The 25,929-nt window shown below is 47.4% G+C and overlaps 1 protein-coding gene across 1 annotated transcript in view; it reads left to right on the top strand.

Moving 5' to 3' along the window:
• The window catches only part of LOC149341442 (fibrillin-1-like), a 100,671-nt gene that overhangs the window by 59,835 nt on the left and 14,907 nt on the right, over window positions 1-25,929 (top strand). Inside the window, exons 36-58 of the mRNA XM_089543549.1 lie at window positions 1,532-1,693; window positions 3,519-3,587; window positions 4,477-4,602; window positions 5,458-5,583; window positions 6,168-6,332; window positions 7,191-7,262; window positions 7,349-7,468; window positions 8,918-9,046; window positions 10,420-10,545; window positions 11,658-11,780; window positions 11,972-12,097; window positions 12,232-12,351; window positions 12,505-12,630; window positions 13,622-13,774; window positions 16,204-16,266; window positions 17,489-17,614; window positions 18,506-18,628; window positions 19,441-19,563; window positions 20,706-20,828; window positions 21,492-21,617; window positions 22,493-22,633; window positions 23,208-23,261; window positions 24,569-24,694. Of these exons, the coding sequence (XP_089399675.1) occupies window positions 1,532-1,693; window positions 3,519-3,587; window positions 4,477-4,602; window positions 5,458-5,583; window positions 6,168-6,332; window positions 7,191-7,262; window positions 7,349-7,468; window positions 8,918-9,046; window positions 10,420-10,545; window positions 11,658-11,780; window positions 11,972-12,097; window positions 12,232-12,351; window positions 12,505-12,630; window positions 13,622-13,774; window positions 16,204-16,266; window positions 17,489-17,614; window positions 18,506-18,628; window positions 19,441-19,563; window positions 20,706-20,828; window positions 21,492-21,617; window positions 22,493-22,633; window positions 23,208-23,261; window positions 24,569-24,694 (2,748 nt within the window). The remainder of the gene's footprint in view (window positions 1-1,531; window positions 1,694-3,518; window positions 3,588-4,476; window positions 4,603-5,457; window positions 5,584-6,167; window positions 6,333-7,190; window positions 7,263-7,348; window positions 7,469-8,917; window positions 9,047-10,419; window positions 10,546-11,657; window positions 11,781-11,971; window positions 12,098-12,231; window positions 12,352-12,504; window positions 12,631-13,621; window positions 13,775-16,203; window positions 16,267-17,488; window positions 17,615-18,505; window positions 18,629-19,440; window positions 19,564-20,705; window positions 20,829-21,491; window positions 21,618-22,492; window positions 22,634-23,207; window positions 23,262-24,568; window positions 24,695-25,929) is intronic.

The raw sequence follows: 25,929 nt of genomic DNA, 5'->3' as shown, positions 1-25,929 counted from the left end.
CAAAGTTGCCTCGTACTGTCCGGTATCCCCCTCACCCCAACCCAACCCGGGAGGACTGGGAGGCGACCCTGCTCGCTGCTCTGATCTGCAGGCCCAACGGGCCTTGGTCGCGCGAGCCCGGGCGGCGGCCGACGCCACTGGGGTCCCGAACTAGGGACCTCCCCCAAGTACTTGTAAGGGCTGACCCCCTCTGGACCAGCTCGTGCATAACCTCTTTAAGTGTATCTGTATATAAATGTTTTCCACCGCCACCACTGGTTGCGATGGTGCTTTGTGCAGCCTGCGCTCGAGACCCTCTCGCCAGGTCGCAGCACCATGAGAGTGAAAAATGGCTGGCGGTTTAGCATTGCTAAGCACAAAATATTGTCCGAAAACAGTTCTTGCAGGTGAAAAGACATAAAAACTTTATTTGTTCAGACCATCGCCACGTACCACAAAGCGCGAATGAGGTGCTCACTGACCCAAAGAGCCAGTTAAGCGCCTTTCCTTTTCCTCAAACTAAACGGAGCCTAACCTGCCGCTGGTTTTGAGACAAGAAACGGCGCATAACTGCCTGAATTTGTAGATGGACGCCACCGCCTAATCATCGCGCGATTGAGGTGAGATGAGCCAGTTATGCTTGCTACTCAGAGGCTTCACACAGACGCACCACTTTATCCCAGCGAATGCGACTAGAAGTGCTTTCGCACTAAAATAACTTGAAATGTGTCCAGCGCTTTGAGCAAAGGTCACCGAGAACGCCTAGGATATACGAAACGCTCTCGCGACATTTTGAGTAGCTTTTTGTGTAAACAGGGCTAGAACGGGACGCGTTAACAGGTTCCGAAAACTGGTTCGGGCTAATTGGTCAGCGGTCGATATGACCGTTGACTAACGTGGTCATATGGACGCGGTAAATGTGACCATTGACCAATTAGCCCGAACCAATTGGCCCGAACCAGACTTGTAACCTCTTGTGGTATTAGTTTGTCCGGGTTTGTCACGTGATGATGGCTGCCTTTAAATTGCCATATGAATGAACGAATAAAGATAGTTGGTAGTAGGTGCCAGTTAATGTTTCTTTTTTTCGCGTTCCTGAGTTTGATACTGCGCAGTCAGAAAGTCACACTACAAACCAGTGTGATCCCCGTCTTCAGAACTGTGCGCGTCTTCCACCAAACTTGTAGAAAACAGAAGGGGAGAGAAAGCTTTCGTTAAAAAAATAAAGTGCTCTTTAATAACAGCCTCTTCCCCATTCTATGGGGCCATTTTTAATGACAAAGAACTTGCGCATCAGTCCTCATTCTCAAGTCAGGAATCTAACGTGGTAATACCAGCCTGCCTCTCTGCAACATATGGAGGCAATTTAATGTTTCGTATAATTTCGAGTAGCCTTTACATAGCTGCATTGCAGTGAGCCGTGGAGCATAACGTTTTTTGTTATTTCTTAATTGTGCTATTGGATTTGTGTGGAGGTGCACAGTCAGTCTTATCGCGTAAAATCTGCATTCTTAAATGCACGTGTTCAAGCATGCGCACCCCGCGCGCCCAGATTCCCGAAAGGACCTGTGCTACCGGCATGTGCGGGGCAACTTCGACGGCCGCGGCATCTGCATGTCGCCCATGGACCAGCCCATGTCCCGCCCAACCTGCTGCTGCACCGTGGGAGCCGCGTGGGGCCGCGCCTGCGACATCTGCCCGCCCAAGAACTCCAGTGCGTGTGTGCCAAAGATGGGCCCGTGTTAGCCTACGTTGGCGACCTTGTTGTGCACATGTTAGCGACAACATGGCGAATACTGTAATCAGCAGCGCAAACGAAACGACAAAAAAGACAACATTACTTGCCTCCTCACCTCGTCCTTCGCTTTTGAGCACAGTGCACACCGTGTTGTTAAAGGAGCTATTTGCCAAGCACTGGACTTACACCATGTGTCCGATAGCTGCAGCAGTATTGCACCGTCGTATTCTCAAAAAAACAGTGACAGTGGGAGACAGTAGTGCCAGTTTGTATATGTCTTAGATGCAGCGGTGTCCTATATTCTCCTCCAAAACCCGCTGGTGTCGTTTTCCAGTCGAGTCAAGAGATTTACTTTATTACAGAATCTTAAACAATTGAATTTAGGTCCGGCGGTTTAGAAGCTCCTGTGTGTGCAACTGACCCCGCCCAATGAGCGATGCGATCATGAATTACACGCCCTACACCCTTTTCAAGCAGAAAAATCGCTACTCGCTCTGTGTATTCCTGTGGCCGATGCGTACTTATTAAAGGCAGTCTCACATGAGGAGAGAAAGTAGGGTATATAACTCGGCTTAATAGGGAACTAATGACGAAAAGCGCGGACGAAGCACCCATTTACTGATTTCGACGCTGCCACATCAAGAAAACAAAGACAGCAGCTGTGCTACAAGGCTGCCAAATGGCGATTCATCAGTAGCAATCGGAGCGGAGTTCAAGTTCGAATTAGCACTTCGCTATAAATGTGCGCTGGTCGGCCAGAGAGTATACGCGAGACCATCTCGGCACATTTCCCACTGATCTCTTTTTAGAGCGCACATATGCCTCCTCAATCAACCTCGGTCTCGGGAAAGCCCCATAAATCTGAATAATAAATGTTTTTATTGTCCTCCACCCCTCCGTCCCTTGGTATCCATCTATCGTTACAGAGAGAATAGCTTCGAAGCAGTTGAGATTAAGAGTTTAAATGCTGAAAAAGTATTATTTCAGTGACATAAAAGCAAAAACTATGACCCTACTGTGAACAATAACACTTTCTTGTAGAAAACGTTTGTAGTGCTTTTCTCACAGTGTTTGCAGGATGAGGCCATGCTTCTTTTCAGACTGTCAGCAGTTCGTGACGTGGCATGTAAGAACTGTAGCATTTCGATGAGGACAGCATCATGGGACTGCGCAATACAGGCAATTTTATCTGAAGCATATTAACCGGATACTCTTTTTATTAGTGTAGAGAACTAATCGTAAAACAACTACGGAAGCCACTTAAAACTACTTACGTGTTTTGAATGCGAAAGCATTGTCTCATCGTGAGCTCTGTTGCGAGGTTCATTAAGGATTCTTTCCTTTCTAATGACACTGCTAAACATTAGCATACTTTCGAAAGGATACGCATACACTAAGTTCAACTTTATTCGCCAAAAAAATTTGCGGTTTTGTGGTTTATGGCTTGCGTTTTCGCCTCGCAGTCTGAAGGTCCTTGGCTCAATTCCCCGCGTCTTCGGAAGAAATTTTGCTTTCCTTTGCTGTGGACGTCACTATCTGATGGTCTACTGCTGACGTCATGCGAGATGATGGTGACGTCACTGCAGGGTTTTCGGACCACTACTGCTGATCAACGCCGCCGGGTTTGTTGCCAACGAGCCATATAATGTTTTCGCACTAATAAATAGACTGTGCAACTGCGTGCATTTATCGTAAAATTTAGTTTATTCCTGTTACACCTGTGTATTCTTCTAACAACGCCGTAAAGTTTGCATCTTAAGACACAACGATAACATCCTTTTTTTTTTTTTTTCCTGTTCAGCCGCCTACAAGGAGTTGTGCCCCGGTGGTCCCGGCTTCCGACCAAACCAGATCACGGTCGCACTCGAAGGTACATGGCAACGCCACAGCTACCACCTGAAGGAAGAGCTGTGACCATTTGTCGACTTACACTAACGGGGTACAACTGGTCAGGACCGACGGTACTCGGAATGAGCCGCACACTCACCTTTCTATAGTAGAAGACAACTTTAGAAAACAGCAGTTGCTAACACTGTGTCACGGTCTGCGGCGAACTGCATTACTCCGGTGGCCAATCACAAGAGTAAATGAAATCAATTTTTTAATGTTTCACTATATTAAACAAGTCAGGTATCAAAATTCCAGAGCTTGTAATTTTTTTTCTTGTTATTAGCTTCTTGTTAAGATAACAAAAAAAAAGTTTTAACAGCGGTCTACTTTTTTTCCATGGAGGAATGTGGGCGGAGCTTCACTGCAGACTTCAGTTGTATCCGACTATAGTTTCGGCTAAACTTACAGCAGCGAATGCCAATGTTAGAAACGCTGCACATTTTCACCTCAGAATACAGGTAATTTGCGCAGTTCTCAAGAAAGTAGCATTCTCGGGGCTTTAGTGCAATTAAATTTACACCACCACGGAAACACGAAGTTAGTATATGTGCGTACCAAGCGCTACAAAAACTCTGAAGTGCATATGACACCATAAAAGCAGCTATAATTTACGCGCTTCTTTTTCCCTTTTTTAACGCCACTTTTATCTCAATTGTTCTTTTCTTTTTTTTTCTGTGTGCATGTTCGCTTCTGCCTTAAAGCACAGGAATAAGCTTGGCAATGGAGTTCTCTGGATTCCGCAATTACCGCGTTCTGGCTAGCAGCGAACATGGGAATCCGAGTTTCGACAGCGACAAGTGCGGTACCAAACACTGAAAGCTATCACACCCACTCACGCGTGGCTTTCTGTTCCACGCTTGCTCCCACAGACGTGGACGAGTGCGAGGAGCTTGTGGACGTGTGCCACGACGGCCGCTGCTCCAACACGTTCGGCAGCTTCCACTGCGTCTGCCCCGAGGGCTACACGCTGGACGACACGCAGCGCAACTGCGTCGGTGAGTGGACTTCGAAGAGCACTAATGTGCGCAGCTCTCGTCAGGGAAGAGAAAGCAGAAAAGTCGTGCCAGGGCTGCTGTCTCCCCTCAACAAGTCTAACAAGCGCAGCCTTCGGTTTCATGCGCCCACGCCGTGATTTTGCGTAATGGTCCTCCCACTGCAGTCGCAGTAAAAGAAACGAAACGAAGCAAAAATGAAATTCGGATAGGTCTTCTCATGTACTCGGCCAAACACCTAACATTATCAAATAAAGATCTCTAAGATTCTAAATGCGTTCATTCGACTGTTCGGCGAAGGTGTTCTCGTTTCATTGAGCACACTGTCTGTCACCGACTTTTAGACGGTGTTTGAAGGTTTGTCTGGAACTGCATAGCGCGAAAGAAACTCGTTAGTACAGCACTTGATCCACGGTTTCATTTCTGCTCCACAGCAGTTTCAGCAGTATCAGATAACTGTACTGTTAAGAAGATTATACTGCTAATGCAAAAGAACTGGGTGCACCTTCGGACCCACCGGTAAAAAATTCATCTCCCACCTATGCGTAGAAAGGCGTCAGCCAATCAAAGGGCGATATTACGTGCGAATAGCTCAGTTAATCCCGCACCTGGCCATAAATATTAGATATTCAGATGAAAATGTTTATGACTGGTACGTGCCGCTGCGCTAGCTAACCGCCGAGCATCACATTAGCCAATTACACAGCAGGAACAGCGCTAGCCAATCACGGAGCAATATAGCGTGCGAATATCTTCAAAGTACTCAAGAACGTAAATAATCTATATGACAGAAAGTGCATTCCACACTTCAAAAGTGGTAACTCTTTCCCCTCCCTTGGCGCACTCTCTCCGGCGCAGATGTGGACGAGTGTCAGGTCTACCCGGACGCCTGCGGCCCCGGCACCTGTCACAACAGCGACGGAAGCTATGTGTGCTACTGCCCGCCCGGCTACGTAGTCGTGCCCGGACGAAAAACCTGTGTGGGTAAGATTCAGTCGCGCCAGCCCGTTCCGTTCTCAGCTGTACGCGCAGCGCGGCAATCGTGCATGAATCTCATACAAACAAAAGCAATCAAACAAAAATAACCGACTTTGCGTTGCAAGCACACCGCAGAGTAACTAATGCGTGTGCGCTTGAAATATGCAGAGCAGCTGAAGTAAGTGACGATTTCTTATTGAAGCATACTGCGAGAGTAATTCACCTGATTGCAGGTGAAAAAGATGAGCAAAATCACTTCGCACATACGTTCACGCTTTGCTCACACTCTTCGAGGACTTCATATTCATTTCACATCAAGATTCACTGGGTGTCTCCTTCTCTCCTTAATTCGCCTCACCTGCGCTAAGTTGTTTTCTACGTTAGATGCCGTACAGAACGCAAATATGCGCGCTGCGACACCCATTTTTATGCGCCTACTGTTTTGTTTCTGCGTGCGCTGGCATGCACATTGTAACGCCAGATCGCTAACTAGCCGTGACAGAGCACAATGTAGTGCTCGTTACTGCGTGCCCGGCAGTGCTAGTGCGTGTGCATGTACTGCGGGCGTTTATCAAGGTGTGCCTGCGCAGACATGCGTAAGGACCTGTGCTACAAGCACTACCACGTGGTGGACCTGCGGCAGCCGCCCGTGTGCAGCCACGCGATGATGACCAACCAGACCAAGATGACCTGCTGCTGCTCGATTGGCAAGGCCTGGGGCCACCAGTGCCAACCCTGCCCTCAGCCCAACACGCGTGAGTAGCGAGTTCACTGGCTCGAACCATTTATACTTCATCTCACAAGTTGCTTGCAACACTGCGAAGGGTAGAGCTCTCTCTTCTAATCAGGGCCGAGGAACTAAACAAATAGTCCCTGAAATATTTTAGCAGTGTTGTAACTATTTTCCATACAATTATTGTAGTAATTGAAAAGGTACTTCAGGATGGCGTTTTGAAAGTATACAGCGAGTGCTTCATTCAGCGGTTAAAATCGTAGATAGAGAAAGTTCGCGCACGAATACAGCACTGCGAAGGCTTGGTGCAAAGTGGTGCGCCGCGATCCGTAACCATGGCGTCCGCCGAGTCGGCCGAGCATGAAAGAAGAAAAGCTTGAGAGAGGTCCTCGTTATCCGAGCTGCATGACAAAAGTGTGCCAGATGTCACATGTTTTCGTAAGGACTATAGAGTCTTTGGCCAACAGCGCAGCTAACAGTAGCGTTGGGCACTGCGGCATCGTCTGCATGATCGTCGTCTGCGCATGCGCACTGAGACGGCAACCAATCAGCGGGCAGCGCAGGCTGTTTTAATTGGCTCAGACCACCGCAGCCTTCACAATGCTGCAAACAGCTCGTGACATGAAGTATAGATTGCGCTCACAAGACAAAGCACAGGCCCCATCTCCCGCACGAAGATGCAAGCATGTCAAGTGAACTAAGGTGTTTTTTAAAATTTATTTAGCACATTTTAGTATAAAATAAACGCGCACATTTATTCTTGTGTTTGTCAGGTGATGGTCTTAGTTGCTTGTCCATCATTAGGCCCCATAACCCCATAACAACCCCATAACCCCATAACAACCCCATAACCAAATTTTTCTTGTGTGCCGTGACGCAGCGCAATACGCCAAGCTGTGCGCCGCCAGCATGGTAGGAACCATCATGAATCCGATCACCTTGGAAGTGGATGGTAAGCACGCGAATGTTCGACTATCCAGTTCAACCCGACGCAGAATAGCGGCGTAGATTAACGTGCGTCTCGCTCCCAATGTGCAGACGTTGACGAGTGCCAGGGCATGGCCTGCCAGAACGGCCACTGCACCAACACCGTGGGCAGCTTCCACTGCCAGTGCTACGACGGGTACACGTACAACGAGCAGCTGCTCATGTGCGAAGGTGAGAGCACGGACTACTTATCCCCGCGGGCATCGCGTGCGATGGTCTCGAGCGGCCAGCTCTCCTCACTAATTCCGCCAGTCGATATTAAAGAACAATATATGTAGCAAGACAATCAGCGTATTGTGTCATGAAGACTTTGCGTGGCTACCTTTTGTGATCGTAAAGCATCTGTTCAATCGCAGGCTTGGTAAGAAGCACTGGTCGGCCGCCGTTCGTCTGGTTTTGTGCGCTGTTACTGATATCGCGAGGCTGTTTAGAGGTAAGGCTTCCGTAGTTCCGACTGGTATGCTCGAGAAGCAGTTCGTCTCGTAAAGTAGGTGCTTGCATGTGAAAGAGGGTGCACTTTTATCGATCGAATTGTAATAATAAAACAACTCCAAAAACTCCAAGACTGGCTCCCATCCCACACTTCGTCCCATAAGTTCGTCCCTCGCAGCAAGGACTTTTACTGCCAGACACTACACTTCAGAAGCCAGGACGAACTTGACTACGAGCGATTCAGGTTTTAGTTAGAGACGTAGGCGCTACAGATTTCCTAACACCACGAGCACAGAAGTATGCCACGGCCAGCGTGGACTAATTACAGGAACAGTTGCGATAGTATAAACGTTTTTTTTTTCCTGTTAAATGGGTACACATACAAAATTTCTAACGCTAACAAATGATATGGTTTTGTTTCATGGGCGTTCTATCAAGTTTCAGTCATAGGCGTCAAGTGGGACAGGATTTAAATTGATTCAGAATGTCGTCCGAGGAGGCGCTCCGCATTTCGATTCGCACCGAGTGACGTCAAGGTGCACTTGCCCAAGTTATTGTGACCTCAACGAACACAGTGGTTGCTGACAGGATCAACCACTGCTTTCTGGCGACGTCGACGTCATTAGGAATGTGGTAGCCCAGGTTGGCCGGTCGCCCGTGACGTCAAGCGCTGACGCCAACCGAAATCGCAACTGTCAGTACAAAATAGTTCGTAATTAATTATTCACGCTGTGCACTGGTGTTTTAAGCTTGTTCTCATGATTACTAGATCCGCAGGCAATTTTTAAGGCAAAAAACTGACACCTCAAAAAATTTGTGTCTGTACACCTAACCAAGCGCTGTTGCCAGTCGAAATAATACGTACATTTGCGCGAGATCAGGTTGCCCCATTTGAACTCGTACAATATTGAGTTATGAAGTCCCACGTACAAACTATCACACCCTAAAGGTATTCCTATTATCTTTTTTTTTTTCAGTGCTTTCGCATTCTCGAAAAACGCGAAAACATCGGCGTCTAATGAGACGAGCTAAAAAACTGGAATCAGCCCGGTTATCTCTGTCTCTGTTTTGCGAACTTCTGTTGCCACAACGACTTTTGTCCTCGTTACTCTCCGTCCCAAGCGTTAACTTCGACATCGCAAGATGTTTCTTAACTTATTACATTGGTTCCGTCCAATGACTACGCAGATGTTAACGAGTGCCAAACAACGCGTGGACTATGCGGTGGAACGGCCTCCTGTGTGAACACCGCTGGAAGTTACAAGTGTCAGTGTCCGGACGGCTACAAGCTATCGGCGAGCGGCCGCGACTGTCAAGGTCAGTACCGACATTGCTCGCTTTATGGATCCGAGGTTGAGTGGTTCTTTTCCTTTGGCTCTTTGAGCACCAGTAACGAATACAAAAGCTGCATGAAACTTCTATGAGAAATCTCATCTCCTTTAATTGATTAAAATGTGTACTATTATACAAGTGAGAACAGTCGCACGCAGTGTCTTTGGTGGACGCAAGATCACGGAAATGGGTCGCCCGTAATGCTTACGTCGGCGCAGAGTTGAATTATGCCTGCAGCTGGACAAAGATTTTCTCCCGGTGGTTCTTCTCAACTGCGGCGGTCGCACATGGGGCTCCTTCACTAATTTTCCCCAAATTCTTCATGATGTAAAAAATAGCGCACAGGGAACACAAGGGACGGAAAGTAAACGACGCAGACAAGCGCTAACTTCATGAGCATTGCCGGGAATGTAGCAAAAAAGAAGAGCAGAAGGGGAAAATTTGCAAACCGATTTTTTCTAGTACCGTCATACTTTTCAGACATCGTGATCAGCGCGTACGCGAGATAATGGAGGCATACCATATTAGGAAATGTCGGAATCCGTGTATCAGTGAGCCCTCTGTTAACTTGGCAGACTGTGAAATCGATTTTTTAGCCTCAGCGTTGCATTGAATTCCTTTTTTGATAACGGTTTTTTGACTGATCTTCCACAGCGATGAGTGGCGCCTGATGCTTCAATTTCAATTTTTTCCTCTGACTTGGTCTTTCGAGGAGGGACTGTTTGTGGTTGTTTTTGTTTTATGCTTTTAAAGTGACTACCTTATATTGCGCGCGTCAGCAATAAACCTCAGTTGCGAGTTAGCGCTTGTCTGCGTCGTTTACTTTCCGTCCCTTGTGTTCCCTGTGCGCTATTTTTTACATCATGAACGTTATTCAACTTGCCCAACTTTCCGCTTGCCCAAATTCTTCTTCCTTGTTTACTGTCTGCGTGTCCATCCTATTCGCTCGGAACTCATGCTTTTAGCATTTCGTTCGCCTCTTCTATGCTATATGTGTCCGAAACAAACGTCCTGTAGAAACCGCCGCAATACGCCTATTCATAAATCATCCAGCAAGCAATGCCCATTAATGACGGTCAGAACATTTACATACGTCATTATGTGCTGCTGTTATCTAGCCAAGCCGGGAGCCTTAAAACTTATGGACGTTGTCAGGAAAGCCGAAAGTGCGCATGCTGCATTCCCGGACGTTTATGCCTTCCCCAAGTAGCTTCGGTAGCGGAGAGATCTTGTTGTGGTTTTCTGAACGTTTCCTTGTCCTGAGCTGTATATCAAGAAAGCTCTCTTTCCTTGCTGAGATCTACCGAGACACGAGTAGTCTAGAATTTGATGATGAAAAGAAACGTCTGTCATTCCAGATGTGGACGAGTGTTCCGAGAAGCCAGGCATCTGCCAGAACGGAGTTTGTGTCAACTTGGACGGCAGTTTCCAATGCACCTGCAACCCAGGCTACTATGCCACCCCTACTGGAGACACCTGTGTTGGTAGGAGGAAACGTTTATTCGCTCAGATGTCAGTTTATTTGAATGGTACCAAAAACTCTTACTCAAAAAGTTGTAGGGTTTTAACGTAGTTAAACTGAGTAGATGTGCGAAAGCATGTGCTTAGCCTGACTGGCTCATATCATTGCTTTGCTGAGTCGTCGGCACGTCTGGCGACGATATTAGACTCAGGTTAAGCTCTGATCGAGGTTAAGCTGATCTGATGTGTTCGCGCCGCAGATGGGGAGGTTGATGAAGACGTCAAAGTGCAATGTACAGCGCGAGAGTGTGTTGCAGTTTAACAGGAGGCGTGATCGGCGGTAGCACAGTGCCCTCGTGCAGTGTCCAGCGATGCTGATCTGTTCGCGTCGCCGCGGGTTCGAAACCCAGACACAGCAATATTTGTTTTATTTCTGCGCGGGCTGTTGCTATGCATAGTTTTGTCAAAGTTACCTTCAAGGTCAAGCTTCACACAAACTCGGTGAGCCGATTACACCTCGTGAAGTGGTGCTTTCGAACTAAAACAAAAAAAAAGTTAATACACGAAGGTGTATACCTGCCTGCACAGTGATCCAAAACGTTCTTGGGTACGACTGTGATATTAATTACAACTCAAATATTAATCATTCAAACTACAGGCATGGTTGACACATATCCCACGTGTTATTTATTTTGTCCACTTTCGCCGGCTATACCGTGTATGGCACTGATCGCTACGGAAATTGCAGCCGGTGTGCGACCGCATTACAGTATATCAGTCCCATGGCGCGACACGCTTCATTTATATGGCATGTCACAGCATGAAATACGCTACGCTACCTGCGTTCACGGGAGGACACTAGTCGACATTGACGACGCAATATTTTCTGTGTGCAGTGATTCTATTACGCTTTCGTTTGGCTTATAATTATGAGCCTTATAGCAATAGGATCCCCATATATTACGAAACGGATCCAGCGGTCATGCCTCCGCCAAAAGTCATGACACTTTTCATTGCCATGCAGACGAAGCAATGCGCTGCAGTGCGTTTATTAAATCGGGGAATAGTGACGGTTTTTAAACGCCGCAGTACATTCTTGCATGTTTCGTGATGCCGTAATGTACCTCTGTCGCAGATTACGACGAGTGCACACGGGGACCTGGAATCTGCGCTAACGGAATCTGCGAGAATTCTCCGGGTTCCTATCGTTGCGTCTGCAATCCCGGCTTCCAGCTGTCTCCCAACAACGACTGCACCGGTGAGTTGGTTGTAGGTTACCTCACCAAACATGCGAAGATAAAGAGGGCTACCTCTACAACTTTGGAAACACTGACTCTTTGCCTGAAAAAAAAAAGAAAAACAGGTGCCTCGTGAAGCTGCTCTTATCTGTGGCTAAATCAGTTCTAAGTAAAATGAAAGTACATGTCCCTTACACTTCCCTCACGACAGACGTGGACGAGTGCCGGACTCAGTACCGCATCTGCCACAACGGCCGCTGCCGGAACACCATCGGCAGCTTCCAGTGCGAATGCCAGAAGGGCTACGAGCTCAGCCCCGACGGGCGCAGCTGCGTCGGTGAGACACAAGCAATCCTTCGCTTGCCTGTCGGGAAGCGATGGTTCGACTAACCAGCGGAGTCGAGCCGCTGCACCCATTTGCAGCATTTAGGCCTTTTTCGCTTTTTTCACACCCTCTTTTTTTCTGCGCAGACATCAACGAGTGCGACCACGACATGTGCCAGGAAGGCAGCTGCCGCAACTCCGAGGGCGCCTTCGAGTGCACCTGCCCCAGAGGGTTCGAGCTGTCGCACAGCGGCCGCCACTGCGTGGGTGCGGGCGCGCTCGATTCACAGTTTAGCTTTGAAAAACGTTAAGACGAGGATTTCGTAATATCGAGACATGTCCGCCTAAGAGCTCGGACCTTGGCCGCACCCAGTGTCTCCTCTCCTCCCTCACCGGAGTCGTGTGTGTTGACCTGCGCAGACGTGGACGAGTGCCTGTCCATCCCGCAACTCTGCATGGGAGGTGTGTGCTCCAACACCCGCGGAAGCTTCACGTGCACCTGTCCGCCAGGGTTCAGGCTCTCCACCGACGGAAAGACCTGCATCGGTACGGAGGCCTTGCTTTGGGATTTTTTTTTTTTGTCATGAGGGTTGTTACAAGCGCTAAACACTGCAAAGTGATTGACCAGTTTTTCAAAGAGTGTCTAGCATTTATTATGGCATAAGCAGTGATGTCGAGAGATGGAGAGTCAACGTACAGACAACTGTGGTTTTGGAATCCTCTATAAAGAGCAGGATTGTTGGGTGGCCAAAACCTGTTGGTGTGCTTGAGTGAGAGTCGGGAACAGGAGAGAAATTAACTGTCACTATTTTCGCCACGCGCTGAAGAAACAAGAGTTGATATCGTTGATCTGGAATCCTACATCGCCCAACTCTAAAACGATACATAAAGCATTTCAATGCAAGCAGCCATACTAAACGCGAGCATAAGGAAAGGGCACGCTTTTGCAAGAAGAATAAAGAAATCGGTTTCCACATTATCATGTTTGAAAAAATTAAAAGCGTGAAAATGCCACAGCGTGAGAGGAAACCTCGCAAAAACTTTGAGTCGCTTGCCCGGTGAAGCTTTTCGTAAAAAAAGAAATAACCTATACCGAGTACGCCAATCTTATCTGCGCAGTTATTTTAACATACCGCCACTAAAAAGCAGGAACCGTCGCCAAAACTTAACAAACTATGAGAACACAATAAAGCATTCATCCACCAACTTTAGGGCGATAATTACCCGGTGCTAACCGACGTCACAGAATTCCTCTAACGAGTACGCTCATTAGCAGCACGCGACCCCATTGTGCCTCATTACACTGATCGGCTCGTTACGCAGTCTGGTGCTTCGGAGAAAAACTTCCTTTGGCTACATTCAAATTACCACGCCTGCCAATTTTCATTGTGCTTTAAGTTCAAGAAGAAGCCTTGCGGAGCTCCCTTCGAGGGTAATGCCTTCGTTGTGAATATCGCCTCGTTTATGACTCTCTGTACTTCACTTCGTACCCACGTGCCTTCCTTTCCCTCTCTCCATTTCCCCTCTGTTCCTGTAGACACGAGGCAGAAGCAGTGCTTCCTGCGCTACCACCGGGACCGGTGCTCGGAACCCCGACCGGGCAACATGAGCCGCCAGGAGTGCTGCTGCATGCACGGCTCGGCCGGCTGGGGTGACTCGCTCTGCACCCGCTGCCCGTCTCCCACCGAGAGTGAGTGCTGGAGCCCTGAGACCTCCAGGGGATGCGCCCGCCATGAACTGTCGTCGTTAGCGGGCCGCTTTCCTGTCTCACACCATCTTCCACTGTAGCAGTTATTTTCATCCGTCTTGTGATCTCGTAAACACCTTAAAGACACCCTGGAATGATTTCGATGGGCATATTATAGTGCAACAGATCTGTAGAGGTAGTCTTTGTGGGTATTCGAGTCGAATTTTAAATCTCTGCGCGGACCCTATATTTTAGAAATAATTTTTAAAAATTGCTGCTCGCAGTAGCTCGCAATAAAGTCACTGTAATAACTTTCAAAAATTTTCCACTGACTCTAGATCGCAACCGATTTGAGCGACATCTCACCGACCGCGCCTCCCCTACCAGATGACGTCAGTGGGCAGACGGGCACTCTTAGCAGCAATTGTCAAAAATTATTTCGAAACTATAGGATCCACGCGGAGCTTTAAACATTTTTGTCAAATATCTACAAAGACACCCTCTACAGATGTTTTGCAATATAATATGCCTATCTAAACCATTTCAGGGTTCCTTTAAGACGCTTCGTACACAACTGTGTACACTGTGTACACAAAACGATTCCGCGATCCATAAGGTGCCGATTTCATCAATTATGATGTTTTAATACTTCACTTTTCAATTATTTCAACGGTTTGCCAGAAATTTTTTCTGTGCGTGTAAAAAATTATTTGTTGGCATTTTTCACTCTAAAGCTAATGACTTGGCTTTCTTGAGGCCAATTTCTGCAATTTAGGGAGAAAAAATTCGTTCTGAATCAAAATCGTTAATCTTGTCTGAAAAGGTTACGACTGCCGATAAATGGCTGACGCTGCCTAATCGGTAAGACCTATACGTGAGCTGCTTATCGCTGTCCCCAAGGGTAAGTCCTCTTGACGGAAGCGCTAAGACAAAGAACTCTTTCCGTTGGTATGCGAAACTTCTTCCTTTGAGTCAGCCATGGTCATCATATTCCAGCAAAATTCAAAATGTCACAACTGCGCCTAAGCCCCTGCCGTCCTCGTTAACGTTTAATATTCTTTTTGAGAACACCGAGGGGATTCCTTTTCTATCCTCTTTTCGATCATCATCATCAGCCTGGCTACGCCGACTACAGGGCAAAGGCCTCTCCCATGTCTCTCCAATTAACCCTGTAATTTGCCAGTTGCGGCCACCCTATCCCCGCAAGCTTCTTTATCTCATCCGCCCACATAACTTTCTGCCGCCCCCTGCTACGCTTGCCTGCTTGAAAAACAACTCGGGCGAGATGTCTTCACTCAAACGCCCTCTTTTCGTTGCTGTTGATTTGGCTATGATTATCGGGACGCCAACGTTGCTCTCATTTCATAAGGTACGACGTAGAGCCGGAAGAATGAGATGTAAAACTGATGCATAAACATGTGGCAAGATAAACAAAAAAGTTGCAAAGAATTTTGAAAGTTCAAAAATTGTAAAACAAAGTAAAAAATATTGAATAATTTCTGTATTATTTTTGAATGAATCGTCAAAGAGTTTGTGATGAATTTTTTTTTTAATGTGGCGTTCAGTGCCCCGAAGCGACACATGGGCTGTGAGGAACGCCGTAGTGGAAGGCTCCGGATTAGTTTAGATGACTCGGGGTTCTTTCATGAGCGCTGACGTCACACACCTCACGGGCTCTTTTGCATTTCACCTCCATCGAAATGAGGCCACTGCCGCTGGGACTCGAACCCGCCGGGATCAGCAGCCAAAAATCATTGCCGCTGAGCCACCGCGGCGTGTAGAAGTTCTTACGAAGCTTGAATAAAACGACTAACGAAATCACGTACTTATTCCAGGTTGTTTCTTATACTCGCATTGAAGGAGAGAGGAACAAGAGTAAGGAATGTGAGCCGTAATCTTGAGCCTTGTGGTTATTTTCCGTCCTATTTTTTTTTCTCCGCTTCAATAAATGTGCAGCCATCCACCAAATGCCTCACATCAATGGAAAAGCGAACAGCAAGCATAACGAATCAATGATATTAACAATATCATTCAATAAAGGTTGTACCCTCTTCGTCAAAAGTAACCAAGCAACAGGTTTTCGCTTCTCAGCTGTATAATGGAGTCGTTACGGCAGCCCCCAGGACTGAAAGATGTAAAAATGTGAGGACAAGGGCTCACCTCACTCTATACAGATTCATAGCTTAAGGGCTGCCGTAAGTGCTTCGCTACGCGGCTAAGAAAGAAACCACCTGTGCCCGGTCACTTTTGACAAAGGCTGTACATATATTGAGGAACGGTGAAGTATACTGTACAAACATGAACCTTGTTCAGAGGTCGTCCTTCTCTTCGACTCCTTTTTCTGTTAAGCGCTTGCAGTCTATTCATGACACTGATCAAGATGGCGATGCAAGCTGCGAATTGATGCTTTTTTTTTCTCGGTGCCTAACAAGGCAGTTTCAGGGCGCTATGTCCGTTGGGCATCGGCTTCGTGGAAGTCGACGGCGCCACGTTGGGTAAGCATCATCTTTTCCCCAAACTAGCACGAAACAGAGAGTTAGGTTAAGTTATAGTCGACGCAGCTGTAAACATATGGGCACTATGGAGACACGTTATTCAGCAGTGGCTACGCTATAAGAGTTGTTTGTTTATACTCGGCTTCGGGGCTACGTTTGCAGACAGTGGAGTACGTTATACATGTTTATACTTGCAATCGAATTAAGAATGGTTACTGCGAAAGGATGCTGTGGAGGCTGTTTAGCTATATTGATAATGAAGCGCCTTCCTCGGCGTTGTCAAACTAAACGTCAATCTAATAGAAACACTTATGTTCTTAACAAATCGCAAAGAAATGAAATGAACGAGAGCCACTGGCCGTCCGCGCAGAGGCGAAGACGTATCTACTGGCGATTGGTGCATGTTAACACTGTCAAGTGCAGAAAGCTGGATGACAAAACAGCTTTGTAATTCTACATTATCTTTATTTTTGTTTCTCGCAAACTTACCGCACCACACAAAGCTCAGCGGGGTACCGCGCCAATCGGGCGCAAAAATGCGGATTCGAAACAAGGTTTCATTCTACTGAATTCATTAATTTTTGCGGAACTCGAGGTAGACGCGTACTTTTGTAGCGAAAAAAACATGCCTACAGTAGCAGTAAGGTATAGCTGGTCCCGTTGCTCGGCAAATATTGGCTCTAGCCTGCCAAATATAAATCGTAATTATTGAGAATTATTTCCTCCTCCGAATTATAATAACTCCCAGTTAATCCACCCAGTTATAAAAATGTCCAGCCTGAAAGCGATTCGCTTTGCGTCTTCTCGTGTTTTAGTTATACGACTGTCCTCGTTGCCAGTTACGTGAAAATCAAAATTGATTTTTTTAGTCTAGAACCTCAGAGGAATCGCCCGCTTTCCACGCAGTGAAAGGGTATAGGCACAAAGGCGAAATTCTTTAGCACTGTTGGCGTACACACAAAGAAAAAACAGGACGTACGCGGAAGCTTTCCTAGCCAGCCTAGTTATTCTAGGCAGCTGTTCAAGACACACCCGTTCCCGGGAATATAAGACATCAAATCAGTTTTGGGCACAGCGCAACAGCAAAGGAGTTGACTGTAATTGAGTCGAGCTAAAAAGACGGAAAATTTGGTTCCTATCACACTGTCATAAAAGTGCACATTGTTCCGACTTTTTTTTTTATTCTTCGCCCTCCACATCCTCTTCCCTTTACACTTTGAAGACATCGACGAGTGCGTGATGACGCCCGACATCTGCAAGAGCGGCAAGTGCATCAACACGGACGGCTCCTACCGCTGCGAGTGCGAGCCGGGATTCAAGCTGGACACGTCGGGCCGAGGCTGCGTCGGTGAGTCACCTTTCTGTTGCCAAGGGTTTGCAACATCCGCGCATTGCCGCAGATGACTTACGACAAAAGGATTTGCCATGCTACCTTGAAAAACAGATGCTGAAGCGGCGGTTTACTGCCCAAAATTAACAGCGCAAAAAACTAATACGAATAAGTATCACAAACTCGCCCACCTAGCTACTGTGCAATTTACTCTACCTGGTGCTTCCTATGTATTAATCAGCCTTTCATATCTTGTACGGACGACGCCTGCAATTTCAAACGCAGTATGTCTAATTTGAGGCGTAAGTGTAAGAGCATAAGTCTAGCCTTACTAACTGCCTGCGTTTGAGTGCCATCCACTTGCGTTAACGCTAGCTCCTGCCCATTGAAAACAAAAGCAGCTTGCTGCAGTTAAGAATTTCTTGCTAAAAAGCGCCAGGAAACGAGGTAAGATAATAGCTGACTAATGGCGTCAAAGTTGGCACAAGGCAAACGTGGGCGACTTGCCTTCTCACACTCTGAAACCTACACTCTAAAACATAGAGGAGTAAAGAGGGAGTAAGTTGTCCTCTAACGCACTCCTTTTTTACAAAAGGGTGTTCGCTAGAGGACAACTTACTCCCTGTTTTACTCCCATATAGGTGTATTAGTGTTTAGAGTGTAGTGAAAACCGCCTGCAGCACTCTAAACACGAATACACCTATATGGGAGTAAAACAGGGAGTAAGCTCTCCTATAGCAAACTCCCGTTTTTAAAGGGTGGGCGCCAGAAGACAAATTTTCTCCCTTTTTACTCCGTTATGTGTAGAGTTTGGATTCACGTTTTACAGCATTGTGCGATATACGGCGTGAGGTCCGCCTGCCTGACCTAAATTACTTTTTCCCCTCCCGTCCTGGCGGCGCCACGCAGACGTGGACGAATGTTCCGAGAAGCCGGGCGTCTGCGACAAGGGCCGCTGCTCGAACACCGTGGGTGGATTCGAGTGCAGCTGCTTCGCCGGATACGCTCCGGGGGTAAACCAGGTCTGCGAAGGTGCGAGAACCTTCTTTCTCAACTTATGGTGCCTCTCTTCTCTTACGCCCGTCGTTGCGCAGTGTACTTAGGGAAAGAGAAGAAAGCTTAAAAAATATCGTAGACATGTCGTCAGATTAAAGGTACAGCGTAAACAACTCTTCGCTACCGAATATACCACCTGTGCCTCATCCAAAGCATGACTTACTGCTAAAAGCATCCTGAATTATCTGATACTTAGTCCAAAAAGCCTAACAACACGGTTTCTTGGCCGGCTTAATGCGTGTTGGCAGATATATTGCAGCACAAACAGGACAGAGACGCGAATAATGATAGGACAGCACAAACAGGCTCGAATCTGTGCCTCATGTAAGAATCGCGTTTTGATGACATTTCCTTCTTCACGTATTCGTCCTGGGGCCTCTAAAACATACCTTCGACAATGCCGTCAAAGCCTAGAACAGGAGCTGCAGTACACGTGCACTCGAGGGTTTTGCACGTACACTAGAAAAACTGTAGCCAAACAGAGCGCATACGCAGAACGAAAAGCAGAGTTCCGCGCTTGCGCAATCACAACCCGCTGCCTTGCTATACAAGCACAGCTTAAGCTGCGCAGTTTCTGTGTCATTAAAACGGCTCCCTACACGTCCGAACAAACCACCCGTAACAACCGCAGAGGAGGCGAAAGCGGATATGTAAATGATCACCTTTGATGAGTTCAAGGGTGTTTCACCCCCGACAGTTTCACTGTTCTTGAGCGCACACACTCCACTTCCAGCTTTACGTAGGGACATGTCCGTGCCTCCTGCTGCTCACTGCCTTCTTCCTCGCAGACGTGAACGAGTGCCAGCTGGGCACGCACGACTGCGCGTTCCGCTGTCTCAACACGCCCGGCTCGTACCGCTGCATGTGCCCCTACGGATACGCCCTGGCGCCCGACGGAAAACACTGCCAAGGTATACACACGGACGTAAGCCGGTGTCTTTGCAATGCACTGCAAGGGCGGTGATGGGCACTGCGCCGGCGCTGCTCACTTTAAAACCAGAGTGGCTACACAGTGCGGTGTGAGCAAACGTAAATGTCTTGGTAGTTGCTCTGCATCAACTGGCGCCCTCAGTGTTGTAGCATTGCACTGAGCAAACGAACCAGTAAGGTATTTCTGTCAGAGATGCACGTTTTGTTAGAAAGTTATTAACATCAGCTGTTGGGAGAAAAGTCCAACTATGTTTCCGTAATCTGTGCAACTGTTAGTATGACCTGGGGAACTGTTTCAAATAATCACCTCATATATATATATATATATATATATATATATATATATATATATATATATATATATATATATATATAGAGAGAGAGAGAGAGAGAGAGAGAGAGAGAGATAAAGAGGAAAAGGGAAGGCAGGAATTTCAACCAGAAGGGTTTTGTGGTTGTATACTCTGCATTGAGGAATACGAATGAGGGGACTGAAGAGAGAGAGAGAGTGGGGTGGAAGTCGAGGGGCACAGTCACAACTGGTCCCTCAAGCCAGTCGACCTCAGGAAGCAAAAAAGTGCCTTGTAAGCCTTGAGGGCAGTCGACTGCTGTGGCCACGGCCCCAGGATATTATCATCAGTTAAAGGGCGAGGATCGAGCCGGCCCAGGGCAGTCATTTTAGATGGGTGACATTGCAAATAGACATATGCAATAATTCTGGACAAAAACATTTTTGAACGGGAAAGAGTTTATGAGCGCAATTTTCTCATATATTGTAAGATTTGATTATAACAATCAATATATCCGCAGATATCCCGTCGGCAGGCTTGCATTCTTTTGCTATTAACGTTTTTGCTCTCCTCAAAAGCGTTCCCCATCGGTTTTCTATGGCAGTCTTAACTGCTCGATTAAAGCGATGGAAACGCCATGAAAGAAATATTTTGGTAGATATCGGAAGGATGGACCATTACCTCCAATATACGACTACCTTGCATTTTTCCAATATTAAAAAACTTCTCCGAGAATGTTGGGCATGTGTAACTAGAGTGAGCATGAAAGATTATGGAAAATAAGGACACTAATCATTCGCGCAGCCTGATGCAACTCTTTTTGCACGACGCAGATCTGGACGAGTGCACGGCGGGCAACCACGGTTGCCGCTTCGCGTGCAAGAACCTAGTGGGCACCTTCCAGTGCGTTTGCCCCGACGGTATGCGGTCCTCTGGCCTCGGGGACGACTGCCAAGGTATAGCTTACTCGCAGTGAGCGCTTGGTTTTCGTAGCCTTTAATGAAAGCGAGCGATTTGTTATACCCTCCGTTCTGAGAGATGTGCATTATTATTCTTAGCTTCACAATCTAACACTGAAGCCGAAGCTATATCGCAGGCACCGGAAAGTATTGGGCTTAATTATCATGGCTTTTCGCGCGTCGCAACGCTGCATGAACGGTGCTGCATTTTTGCTATCGCACATCCCGTGCTATATCGACTGCCGAAATCATGGACGCGAGCCAGTCACGTACCGTTTTTTCGTGCGTCCGGTATTGAAAATTCAAAGCGTTCGTTGGCTGGTACAATCTACACCTTCAACTCCAATGCCATGAAATCTTGAGAGTGAGTGTCATGAGACTATTATGTGATAAACTGGATGAATAGACAACGGGAATTGCACCAGATTTCGCTGCGAGCATCAAATTAAATCGACAGATGCCATTTGCAACCCATAAGCTTTGTCCATCTCTGAACTCTCATTTCTAACGCTACAAATTCATTGAGTTTGTCGATACAATGTTGCGTAGTTTTGAGAGGCGAGCCCTGGACGAAAGTATTACTACTTCGTTCTGGACCACAAGCTTGACAGCGAAATTCTTTCTTCCTATTTCTTCTCCGTGTGCCTGCGTGCGAGACAGACATCGACGAGTGCCGAGAAGAGCCGGACGTGTGTCAGCACGGCGACTGCGTGAACACGCACGGCGGCTACCGCTGCCACTGCCATGGGGGTTTCGAGACCAGCCGCGATGGCAAGCAGTGTCTGGGTAAGTCAAATAGCGCGCCGCACAGAATACACCGTTGTCCCTGCACATAATTCCTGCAAGTTTCCACTCACTCTCTCCAGAGAGCTGAGAGCGAGAATAGAGCATAAGACCAGGAGAGGCTATCTACCGTGCACATTACTTGAAGCTATCCTCAGACTTGATGCTTTTTTCCTGCAGGCTTTAGCTTACCTCCCTAACACATCTGTACATATTAGCTCATGCGTTCAGCAGCAAACCAACCTTTCAATTTTCATGGGCGGATTCAGAGGTAGACCTTCAATGTTTCCCTCGCCTGTAACGAAGTACCATTTGAGATCATGGCGCGGCACAGTAAACACATGGCAACCGACGCGTATCAGCCATGCCTGTGAGTACCGAGTCTATCCAACATAAAGCAATGTCGCTTGAGAAAGGAAGCTAAGCTTGTTTCACGCACTAAAAGTATTTCTTCCATCTCTGACATGAATGTGCGTCCCATTATCCTGATGGCACTGTATCACTATGCTCAGGTCACAAAGACAATGCTTACATACACTTAAATGCTCCACTGTCCAGTCTGTCCTCCGCTTAAAAGACGTGCAATAATCATATCACGCATTCCAGCGTTCTGTGATACTTTCCTTGTTGTTCTGACAAACAGGAAACAAAAACAGTTGTGTTCGCATTCTCTTGCTGGCTAGACAATAAAAAATTTCAGCGGACATTCGCCGCTCGTGCACAGCCTCATCTCGCTATCACAGACTGCCACATTACATGCACGGCCGTCGATTCAAATGTCGCTTGAGCTGGTTGCGACTGTGCCACGCGTGCGTTCCGCGTGCAAGCGACATCGCGACTGCTCCCAATGCACGTGACACGCGCTCGCCTCTCCGCAGACACGAGGCAGGGCCAGTGCTACCTGAGCGTGTCGTCGTGCCCGGGGGCTGCCGCCGGGGAGTCGTCACGGGAGGACTGCTGCTGCGGCATCGGCGCCGCTTGGGGACCACGCTGCGAGCCTTGTCCGCTGTGGAACACGAGTCAGTGGCCGCGCCTCCATTACGCCATGCCTGGGTCTTGCGCGTAGCGCCCCAGTTTTTCACGCACGCGATGTCGCTCACAGCAGTGCACAAACGGGGCTACAATAGGACGTCTTGAAAGGGCTTCGTCGTTTTATCATTATGACACTGAATCGCCAAATATTCGTGAGTTTCACAGTATAACGTAGTCGTCGCCAAGCATGGGCGCAAATTTAATATTTCTACCTAATTTTCAGTCACACTTGCAATGGTCAGCAAGTCCGACATTGGCTTAACAGTAGGTTATAGAACCCTTCAGAAGCCGTTTCTTCGTCCTCAGTAGTGAAGGGAAACAAGGACTTTTGGATAGTACGGCTATGAGACGCCTCTGTACAGTACTCACTAGGAAGCTTTTCCGCGGTTCTTAAAAAATTCAGGCCCGCGGGTTCACTAAAAGCAGTTCCAATTCTCAGCATTCCAATGCTCAGCATTAGAATCGCTTTTTTATAAAATAAATAAAAAAGAGGCTAGCGATTATATTCATTTGAGTGACTTGTCATCTGTTACTTGTGCTCGCTTCTGCATTTCTGTGCAGGGGAATACCGCCAGCTGTGTCCATTCGAAACGGGTTTCAACAAAGACGGACAAGGTACGGTACAATGCGTCGGGAAAAGTGAATTACGTGTGTGTCTCTATAATTCGCATACGCCGCGACAACCCTAGGGGTTTATGCCTAGCCTACAGTGCCAGCATGAAACGTACTTGAAAAAAGCATGTGTTTCCTTTAAAAAGCAAGTTACTGGCGCCAAAACCAATAGCCATTCTGCAGTACTCCAGGTGCCAGTATCCCGCGCCAGTATCCCAGGTGTGTACTGTGCGATGTCAGTGCACGTTAAAGAACCCCAGGTGGTCGAAATTTCCGGAGCCCTTCACTACGGCGTCCCTCATAGCCTGAGTCGCTTTGGGACGTTAAACCCAGATAAACTAAACCAAACCAGGTGCCAGTATCGAACAATGTTCTTAGGTCGATAAAACGTGCCCAATGGACTATTCAGTAGAGAACAAAAACTATTGGCAATGTACAAGCTGCAAGCTGTTGGTATTTGTGTTCAAACCTTCTTTTGTAGCGCAGCAAGACATGTCATTAGCAGTTGATTCTTGGCGACCTTGCCATAGCGGCCGTCATAAAGCGCATTTTCTACTTATACTTTCTTCATCAATACAGCTCAAAGAAACGGAGTGGCCGATGTAAACAGTAACTCCATTTATTCACTTTGTAGCGTTGAGAAACATAACAGAACTCAAAGTATATCGCAAAGTTCAGCACCATATGTTACAGCAGCGCCGATGTTTGAAGGGGCACTGAAGGCAAATAGAAGTTGTGGCCTGTATCGATACGGCACCGCGTTCTAATCACACAGACCACTCTTACCGAAAACGCAGCTTTCAGATGCTAGAAAAGATCGAAAAAGCAAAATACAGATGTCGCCGCCACCAACCGATTTCGCACGTAAAATGCGTGCGTCGACACCCATTTTCGGCACGGGTCTCAGAGGCTACGCTACACCTCCATGACGGCAACCCGTCGTTTTCGGTGAGGACGTCACGAGCTTGAATCAACTGGCGGGAAGATTTAAAAATCCAATTTTCTCGCCGATAAATGCGCCTTTTGATGCCGGACAACCTTCAACATAGCCAGAAAGAGCAAGGGAAGCATTCTTTACTGAGAACAATAATTGGATTGAGTTGTTCTCAGTGCGCATTTCAATTCATCCTAGTCACCTGGTTCTCACGAGTGCAGAAAGCCACTCAGGAATGCCATAATTCTACATTTTTTGGGGAATATGAGAGACAAAGCAGGACTTGGCATGTCTTTCTGAGTACCTTGGCCTATACGAGCGGGCATCTAGCCACCCTACGTTGTTCCCGCAATCAGCCACGTCTCCTACCGTGCAGACATCAACGAGTGCGACCTCATGCCTCACTTGTGCAAGAACGGCCGTTGCGTCAACACCCAGGGCTCGTACCGGTGCATATGCAACCAGGGGTACAAGGCCGACGCATCGGGCAAGCAGTGCATCGGTGAGATCGAAATCTAAATTCTAATAATACACTAAAGTTTTGATATCCGAACGATTTTCCGGGTTTTGGGTAATACAACCCTAGCTTGAATTCCAGTGGTATATTACGAATAGAAAGCTGTGAATTGAATGCCAGGGTTCAGCAGTGATCAGACTTACACTAGCGGAGTAAAACAAAACTTCTCTGCCGCGGCTGCAACGGCACACGAGAATCTGGAGGGTCAGAAAGGTGCGATTTAGCGGTGATGGATTTTCTGGGAGAATGATTGGAAGCGCCATACCTAGAGCCTTGCGCCATCAGACAGCGTTTGCAGACCTTACTTTGACGTTACTCGTCGATTGCATTCCTCTTAATCTCTCTTTCTCATTACACTAACATATGAAGATAACATCAATAACAAAAGATAAAAATAAAACCGGCTCGAATGCGGACGCGTGTAGAGTGAGTGAGTGAGTTAGAGTGGAGTGAGTGAGTGAGTGAGTTAGAGTGGAGTGAGTGAGTGAGTGAGTGAGTGAGTGAGTGAGTGAGTGAGTGAGTGAGTGAGAGTGAGTGAGTGTGAGTGAGTGAGTGAGTGTGAGTTAGTGAGTGAGTGAGTGTGAGTGAGTGAGTGAGTGAGTGAGTGTGAGTGAGTGAGTGAGGTGAGTGAGTGAGGTGAGTGTGAGTGAGTGAGTGAGTTAGAGTGGAGTGAGTGAGTGAGTGAGTGAGTGAGTGAGTGAGAGTGAGTGAGTGTGAGTGAGTGAGTGAGTGTGAGTTAGTGAGTGAGTGAGTGTGAGTGAGTGAGTGAGTGTGAGTGAGTGAGTGAGGTGAGTGAGTGAGGTGAGTGAGTGAGTGAGTGAGTGAGTGAGTGAGTGAGAGTGAGTGAGTGTGAGTGAGTGAGTGAGTGTGAGTTAGTGAGTGAGTGAGTGTGAGTGAGTGAGTGAGTGAGTGAGTGTGAGTGAGTGAGTGAGGTGAGTGAGTGAGGTGAGTGTGAGTGAGTGAGTGAGTGTGAGTGAGTGAGTGAGTGTGAGTGAGTGAGTGAGTGAGTGTGAGTGAGTGAGTGAGTTAGAGTGGAGTGAGTGAGTGAGTGAGTTAGAGTGGAGTGAGTGAGTGAGTGAGTGAGTGAGTGAGTGAGTGAGAGTGAGTGAGTGTGAGTGAGTGAGTGAGTGTGAGTTAGTGAGTGAGTGAGTGTGAGTGAGTGAGTGAGTGAGTGTGAGTGAGTGAGTGAGGTGAGTGAGTGAGGTGAGTGTGAGTGAGTG

Source organism: Amblyomma mixtum, chromosome 5, assembly GCF_055824585.1.
Source record: "Amblyomma mixtum isolate Tamu chromosome 5, ASM5582458v1, whole genome shotgun sequence".
NCBI classification, from domain to species: domain Eukaryota; kingdom Metazoa; phylum Arthropoda; class Arachnida; order Ixodida; family Ixodidae; genus Amblyomma; species Amblyomma mixtum.
Note: the sequence above shows the minus strand (reverse complement) of the source record. Positions and strands in the feature narration are given on the sequence as shown.